Source organism: Diospyros lotus, chromosome 8, assembly GCF_014633365.1.
Source record: "Diospyros lotus cultivar Yz01 chromosome 8, ASM1463336v1, whole genome shotgun sequence".
Classification (NCBI taxonomy): domain Eukaryota; kingdom Viridiplantae; phylum Streptophyta; class Magnoliopsida; order Ericales; family Ebenaceae; genus Diospyros; species Diospyros lotus.
Genome location: NC_068345.1, coordinates 38,466,779 through 38,475,507, shown reverse-complemented (window position 1 = coordinate 38,475,507; position 8,729 = coordinate 38,466,779). Strand labels below are relative to the sequence as shown.

General features: G+C 38.9%; 1 protein-coding gene across 4 annotated transcripts; it reads right to left on the bottom strand.

Moving 5' to 3' along the window:
• Positions 1–2,139: 2,139 nt before the first annotated feature.
• On the bottom strand, positions 2,140–6,908 carry LOC127807975 (trihelix transcription factor ENAP1-like). Of its 4 annotated transcripts, none has more exons than XR_008024838.1 (3): positions 5,640–6,908; positions 3,583–3,696; positions 2,140–2,569 (listed from the first exon to the last, which is right to left on the bottom strand). XR_008024838.1 is itself a non-coding variant. In XM_052346245.1 (3 exons), exons 1-2 carry the CDS (start codon positions 6,469–6,471, stop codon positions 3,680–3,682), a joined length of 849 nt encoding a protein of 282 aa, XP_052202205.1. In that variant the 5' UTR covers positions 6,472–6,908; the 3' UTR covers positions 2,140–2,569; positions 3,653–3,679. The 4 variants fall into 4 exon arrangements, 3 of the variants coding, with proteins under 3 accessions (XP_052202205.1, XP_052202206.1, XP_052202207.1); XM_052346245.1 differs by having other exon boundaries at positions 3,653–3,696; XM_052346246.1 differs by lacking the exon at positions 3,583–3,696 and having other exon boundaries at positions 5,640–6,906.
• Between the last annotated feature and the right edge of the window lie 1,821 nt (positions 6,909–8,729).

Here is an 8,729-nt window from a genome sequence, read left to right as displayed (position 1 = left end):
TTTCGATCAGTTCGATTCGGTTATAACCGATTGCACACCCCTAAATGTTTCAATTTTGACAATTGTATCTTAATTAGATCCATTAGATGCAATTTTATCTAAGACGTGAAATCAATTTAAAAAACGTGTGTCATTGCTAATTTGGCATATTGCCTACCATTAAAAAACATATGAGTAGGTCTTATATGTACACATGTGAAAAAAATAAAAAATAAAATATTATGTTAAATATATATATATATATACACACACAGATAGAAAGAAAGGCCGGGGACGAAACGACAATGATGACAACGAAGGAGAAGATCAAGGCAACGGCCTTGGGTTGGAAACGACGGCCAATTTGGAAGCTAGAAGCGACGATGGAGGTCGATCTAGAAATTGGCAACAAAGAAGGAAGAGGTTAATTGGTCACATTTCCTCCATTAGCAACTTTCATCATCGTCGCCTCCAGCCTAACGCCGTCGCTTGGATCTCCTCTTTCATTCATTGGCTTTTGCTTTCAGGTCGGCTGGTAGCTTTAGCCCCACGTGGTTGCTATCATTATTGCCTGGATCTTCTTCTTTGTCCCCGCCTCTAGCCTAGCGCTGTCATCGTCATTTTGATCTCTTCTGTCATCGTTATCGTCACTCCATCCCCTACCCTTATTCTCTCTCTACATATATATATATTTAAGATAACATTTTATTATTATTTTTTTTTCACGTGTACATGTAGGGCTCACTCATATGTTTTTTAATAACAGGCAACATACTACACTAGCAATGACACACGCCTCTTAAATTAATTTCAAATCTTGGATAAAATTATACACAATCAATCCAATTAAGACGTAATTACCAAAATTGAAACGCTTGAATAAAATTGTAAAAACGCCAAAAGGTTTGAATTTTTCTTATTATTTGCCCATTAAACTATTTCAGTTAATACAATTAGGGCTGCAAACAAATCGAGTCGAGCTGAGTGGCAAATTTAAGCACAGGCTCAAGCTCAAGCCCAAGCTCGAGTTTGAGTCGAGCCTAGAAGCTTGGACTTGACTCATCAATTATATTGACGGCTCGCCACATAAAGGAGGATGAGCGACAAAGAGAAAGAAGTATGCAGCAGCAACAAAAGGTAATGCAAATGGAGGATAAGCAACGGTCAATAACAAAAGGCAAAGCAGCGACGAGAAGCGAGACGACAACAAGAGGCAAAACAACAATAAGGGGAAGGCGACGAAGGGAAAAAGGCTGGAAAAGAAGAGCAACAGGTAGAAGAAAAAAGAGAGTAACAAACGATCAAGGAAAAAAAAGAAGAGATGAGAGAAAGGAAGAAAAATAATGGATTTTCTCCTTGACAGAGAAATTGGGGAAAGACAGATGATTTCTTGAGAGAAAAGTGATATAATATATATGTATGTTAAATAATATATTTATAAAATATATATCAAATTGTGAATTTTTAAATGACTCTGCTTCCAAGTCTCTAATCGAGATAGGTCACGAATTAAGGAACCGAGTTTTACTGAATTCAAGCTCAACTCATTTACAAATCAAACTTCAAAATTAGGCTCAAATTCGGTTCATTTACCTTAACGAACAAATTTGAACTAATTTTTTTTGAATCAAACACCAAATCAAGTCCGAGCAACTCCACTCATTTACATCCTTAAGTACAATTATGATCCAACAAAGCATAAAGATTCGGTAGCTGATCCCGTGTCAGCCAAATTTCAGAGGAAAACACAAGACTTTTTTCCTAACGCGAAGCAGGATATAATTAGTACAAAAATTAACCCATCAAGCCTAACCTAATGAATAGAGTGAAAAGTTGAACCGACTCCATAGTGGCCAAACCAGACATTCTGTTTGGACTAGAAAAAAAAATGAAAAAAATACACTAATCAAGCTACAGAAGTCAGCAATTCATACATGGAATGGTGAGAGAGAGAGAGAGAGAGAGAGAGAGAGGGGCAATCATTTCCCATCTTCCCGGGATACTGGACTCATACACAGTTAAATATCGAATACAAGTGGACAAACAAGTACCAAGTGACTGGGGGGATTCCATAATATTTGGTTGAAAGACAGAGAACTTGGTGGCGTCAAAACAAAAATGTATAAACAAACCTAACGTTATATTCCAAGGAACAAAAAGTAAAGAAAATGCTAACTTTCTTCAAATTGAGTGTCTCAAACCATTAAGGGCATGGGGCCAGACATCGACAACAATCTCAACTTTCACCAAATTCAACTTACAAGTAGAACAGCCCCTCTTAGTTTAACAATGACTAATTAAATCCTTATCCCAAAAAAAAAAAGAAAAAAGAAAAAAAAGACTAGCTAGCAAGAAAGGCAGTCAACTAAAGAGCATGTATGTAATTCACTAAATATTGCGACCTTGTCCGCTCTTGGTTTGCTGATATAGAGCAACTTGTTTCCAATTACTGCAACTTTCCAACATCTGCCGATGCCAAAATCAACTGGAACTGCATTTTCTTTACAAGGCATAAATATGATAGCCAGAAGCTATACGAATCCCAATCAGTAAACCATCAGTCTTCTCTGATGTGGCTAGTTATAAATGTCTGTAACAAAGAATAATTGAACTGCTTTAGAAATCAAATCAAATCTTATACTTGATCAACAATGCAAATCTATAGTCAATACATGCACATGCACCATCATACCTGTTATAATCATTCTGCTTTCCCATTTTTCATTTAAATTTTAATTTCCACATAACATAATGCTCCAAAAGGTCGAAATACAAATCATGTATGAAATACAGAGAGAGAGAGAGAGAGAGAGAGAGAGAGAGATGTTCTCTAGATTCACTGATAAGGCTTTAATGGCAATGAAACTGAAGAATGAGATACCAGTTCACTTGACACAGAAATACGTGTATCCATATTTGCAAATACACACTACGTCTCTTACACTTCAATTCCAACAGCCACACCAGTAAAACTCTATATCCACAAAACAATTGCAACACTAGGATTGGAGATATAAGTGAATTAGCAATAATCGTTACTCAAGAACAAAAACAGGCTTGAATGCAATCTGGGCTTTCTTATTATTCAAGACCAAATTTGAATCAGGAAGCCAGAAACTTCGTACCATGATAATGTCTTTTTTGATTTATTGAAAAACTGGTAGGAAGTTGACTCAACACCCCCTTGTCGGACAACCTAGAGAGCAATATGTGGTCGTAATATGATTTCAATAGATGAGAACAGTGAGAATTTGACCATTTCTTACACATCTTCAACTTCCATAGCTTGAAAGACTATAAACAATTCCTACATAAGTAATTCCATCCAAGAAGCAATCTAACTTTATCATTCTTTTACTTTTCTTTATCCCCTTCTAGCAACAGGAATCCCCAGGAAGACTAACATGAGGAAAAGGAATTCCAATTCAAGACTAGTAAGAGACTACCATTTGAAGACAGAACAGCAACGTAAGAAACCAAAAGAACAACCCTTTCTATGAGTGAATATGAAGCTCTCTCTCATGCATGCACACTTAATACTCTTCATGCCAGCAAATCTTACAAATTTGCATACTTAACACAACACCACCCATTAATACACACCAAAGATCTTCAGCAAAAAGGTAGACAGTTCACACACTCCCTGCTCTTCCATGTAGAACCACCAAGTTACCTTTGGCGGTTGATCTTCCTTGAATTATCAATTACCAAGATGACCTGAAAAAGTACAGTATACACAAAAAGTCTTATTATGGCAGGACCTTAAAATGCCAAATCCCCTTCCAATGAAAAGACAGCTCTACTTGCTTGCATTTGGATAAATAATAACAATAAAAAACAGAAGATAACCCATTCCTTTGATGCCCTCCAAGTCAATATGGCACCCAAAATAATTACACATGAGAATCCAAAAGACACCTCAGCAACCCCCCTCCCCTCCCTTTCTTCCTCCACCCCAGCCAAAGATTACTAGTATGTCAACGGTGTGTCCACATCAAGTATCATGCTATAACCTCCTTGATGCTTCCAATTATATCCGCTTCCTTAACAGACAAATTTACAAAACCTGATCCAACAAAACCCAGAGAAATCCACCTACTAGTCCTGCAAGTCCCCTATAAACTGATGCCCAATGCCACCCACTCAAGGAAAAGTACACCTTCACTGATCTCCGTTCTACCAATTCACAGCTACCACAAAGGATACTAGTAAGACCCCCTTCAATGGCCTGTATCCACACAATTATAATTCCAAGATTAGGCCCACAACAATTTTGCATAACTAAGAAACCAATCCCCAATGTTTTATTACCACATTTACAGTTCAGATTGAAAAGCCTTCAGTTCAACTACTAGGCAAGTTTATAATTAAAAAAGGGAACGACAAAGCAATCACATCTACTCGACAAATTTGATTACAAAATTTTTCTAGTTCTAGTCTTTTTAGTTGGTGCATTATTATTCGTTTATCACCGTTCAAATAGTTTTCTTAAGGAAAAGCAGAAGAAACAAAGTGCCTCAGGCTCAAATATTCTTGTTACTTTATCAACACACATCGTGGACCCTAATTGTCATAAAGGTTTTCTTCAATCACCTTTAGTTGTACTGCTTATCAAACTTGAAAGACTATAATATGCAAGCAAAACCACTATTAAGATGTGAGAAAAGCAAACAGATCACTCAGTTGAAACTTCATTTATAATGATATGCCAACCCAGATGTGCATCACTTATGGCAATTTCCAACTAGAGCATAAATTATAAAATGCATAAACCAAGTAAAACGATCAACCCATTGATACTCTTAAACCTAGCAATTTATCTGCAAGGTAAATTTCTTAATATAATTAATCAGCGTCAGTTCATCCCAATATCAACCAAGTTAAAGAAAGCATAATTTTGACCTGAAGAAGAATGGAGTTAATATCTACTTTACCAGTTTAATTTTGTCAATAAACCAAACAAACCCATACACCATGCAAAAATCAGAGAACAGGATACGATGAAACTGAGGAATAAGTCAACCCCTTGCTCAACATAAAGGTATAAAAGTTTATTGCTGAGTGAGGTCAAAGACTCAACATAAGTCCAAATACCAAAACCAAAACCAAAGCTTTTCACTTTACTGCCATATAATAACCACAAAGGGGAGATTTACATGGATGGCATCATCCTCACTTTTTATCAACAGCAGCATAACATAAACCATAATGACGTAGTATCTCAGTAGAGAAGTAACAGTTCCCATTTGTCACACCTTAAAATAAATGAAGAATCAGTAACACCTTGTAAAGTTGAGAAGGCTCTTTCTAGTTATGATTATCTCAAGTTTGGACCATAATTGAAACGCAATTAGTTAACAAAGTACCATTTCCTTGCCTATCCTACAATTTCACAGCCCCACACATGGCAAACCTTTCAAAGCTCCTATATAATGTACCATCTCAACCAAAAAGAAAAGCTTCCTCGGGGAAAAAAAAAAGAAGAAGAAGAAATTTTGCACATTAAATCGATTAAACATTGTGAACAAATGCAACAACAATCTTGGAAATGGACGTTTCCCTTTCTAGATTATAGCGAAATGTTAATTGTACATCAAGGATTAATTTGAGATAGCGGAAAATAAAGGAACTGGGAAGAGAATTAGCAGTAGATGTCTCACCATTCGAACCCGACCGCTTTGCTTGCTTGATCTTCTCAAGCTGAACCTGGGTGTCCATGAAGAGCTGCATCCTCTGAACCTCCAAATCCTTGGCGAATTGCATCCTCTGCTTCTCCAACTCGATCATCTGCCTCTGCTTCTCCCCCTCAACCCTCTCGTAAATCTCTCCCAACCTCTCGACCGCCCTGGCCAGCCGCCTCATCCCCTCGGCTTCCCCTGCACTCTCCTCGCTCGTCCCCAAATCCTCCGATCCATCCTCATCCTCGACCTCCTCCTCCGCCGCAGCCGCCGCAGCAACCGCGGAGTAATTCCTCCTAAAGTACGAATCGTCCACCGCCGGCGCCGGAGCCGGCCGTTTCTGAGGCAGCACCACCGATTGGGCGACCACGGCCGGCGGCTTCCGGTAACCAATCGGAACCGCCATAGGCGGCGGGGGCATAATCGCCAGAGGCGGGACCTTCTTGGCAGTGACGGTGGGGCCGATGAGGGTATCAAGGCTGGAGAAGAAAGGCCAAGAACTGGAGAAACTCCCGTCGGACTCGGAAACCCTAGTCTTCTCGACCTTGTACTTCTTCTTGAGAGTGTCGATCCGGTTCTTGCACTGCACGTCGGTGCGACGGGTCTTCTTGGTGTGGCCGTGGCGGGCGTTGACGGCGTCGGCCACCTCCTGCCAGTCCTTCTGGCGGAGATTCCCGCGGTTGAGTTCAACATAACGGCGACCCCAGGCGTCGACAAGCGTCGCCGTGGCCTCCTCGCTCCAGCAGTCCTCCCGGAACGGCAGGGGCCGGGACGACGCCGCTTTGGGGACGCCTGATTCCGTCAATTCCCCCATCAATCAGCAACAAAACGAAAGGGACGCCCTGAGGCAGAACAACAAAAGGTAAATCGATCGGATCGGGTTTAGGGTTAGGGAAAGAAGAGAAAGGGAGAAGTAGGAGCGGCGAAGGAGGAGGAGAGAGCAGGCGTGAAGCGCATGATGTGGTGTTGTTGTTGTTGTTGTAAAAAGTACGGTGGGATAGATGGATGGATGGATGGATGACTCGGTGAAGTCGCCGGGACGAGAGAAAGAGAGAGAGAGAGCGCGTGAAGCGACGAATGCGCGTAGGGGAAAGGGTGGCGTCATGGACCCGGCTACGGCTGGCTGGCTGGCTGGCCGCTTGCCTTTCGTTACGTTACGTTTTCTTGCGCCGTTGATTGATCCTTCCTTCCCGTGGATTATTGTGCCGTTCCTGCTCTCTCTCTCTCTCTCTCTCTCTCTTCTCTATCGCGGCGCCTTCTCTTCTCTTCTTTTCTTTTCTTTTTCTTTTTTACTTTTTTCCGTTTATTAATTTATTATATTTTTATAATATTTTGAGGGGGAAGATAACACGATGGGATTTGGCGTCGGTCGGGCCGGCATTGGGCCTGGCCTGACGTGGAGGATACAAGGCAACGGCAACGGAACGGTGGATTCCTGATTTCTGATTTCTTCTCCCCGATGGCCTGTCCTTTTCTGCAATCCTCTCCCCTGCCCGCAGTGGAAGACTTTCCGGACCAAAGGAAATCAAATTTACGCTTATGTCCCCTACACCATTTATTGTGACACTCTGACCATTATATATAATTGAGTAAATTATATTCAATTTCAACCTGCACTTAACTTAACATTATTATTAGTATTAAAACAATTGTGTATAATATATCCCATATATATATAATAATAATCATTTCTCTTCTCAACTGATTCAAATATTTCTTTAGAAAATTCTATTTGCAGTAACTTATTTTGCTTTTTACAATAATTTTTTAATAAAATTAAATATAATTCAAATAATTTAAAAAAAAATATTTTTACTCTCTATTATTCTAAATATACTATAAACAATTTATCTACCCGCACTTTAAAATTTAATACATGATTTACTTTTTTTTAAATTTTAGAATTCGAGAGTTTTACTTTTTTCTAAATTTTAGAATTTGAGAAGTGTCACCCGAAGTCTAGAGTTTGAGAGAATTTTTTTCAAACTCTAATTCAAAAAGTCTTTTTCCTAACTCTAAAGTTTAAAAGTTTGATAACCGATCAGTGTGGACCATCACTGATCAAAGAATACTTAATCCAAGCAAGTGTGCAAATCACATACATCTAAACAAAACTATCAGAATTGGCATGCTCGTTGCAATACTGTCAATAAAGAAAGAATAAACAAAATAGAAAATTGTTGAACAAAGAAGAATCAGAACAGAAAATTGGTAATAATTGCAAAATAAAACCCATATTGCTAACAAATAACAACTATAACTTAGAAACTAAGGAAAATCCATTAAAATTTAGAGGAAAAGATGGGAGTCTAGCGCTGCAAGGTGGCCGAACTGCTGTAGCTAAGCAGCATTGGAGGGAGTTCCGGTTTAGGCACTGCTGGGTCACCAGAAACCCCAACAGGTGACGCCGAGATTTTGTGCCATGTAGCTATCTTCGTCATCCTCACGAAACACCGGTGGAGGGGCAAGATCTGTAGCTCTAAAGCGTGTCTTCGTCATCCTGGCAAAGCATTGGTAGAGAGGGTATTTTGAAAACATAATAATTACATAAAATAATTGAATATTACTATGTAGAACAAATGTAGAAAGTAGTTGTGGAAAGGAAAACTCATTGCTGCAAAAAGAATTTTCTTATCCCTTTTATCCATGAAAAAATAGGGAGAGATTAAAAGGAACCTTTACCCCTGTTACTACTAATTGGATAGTTTTAGATAAGAAAATATCTTTGTTTTAAAATAAATTGAGCATTTTAATATTATTTTTAAATAATAAAGGGCTAACTATGATCCAAGCCTAATTCCTATGAACTAATTTCATATTTAAAGCTCAATCTCCATTCAAAAAAATATGAAGAAAACTTACTTATTGAATTACCACCCCAATGGTAGAATATTGGGCTTTTTGAGGGTGGGTGAAGTCTTCTATTATTGGGATGCCCTTTCCTGTGGGGTTTCCATCGCTCGATCAGTCTTCCATTCTTATTGACGTAGTTAAATCCTTTATAAGGATGTTTGGCTTTGAGTTACAGAATTTCATAAATAAACTCTAATCCAAACTATTTTACTGTTTTAT

Bases quoted from the DNA above. Each gene is read 5' to 3' on its own strand.
- LOC127807975 (XM_052346245.1), bottom strand. From the start codon at position 6,471: ATGGGGGAATTGACGGAATCAGGCGTCCCCAAAGCGGCGTCGTCCCGG.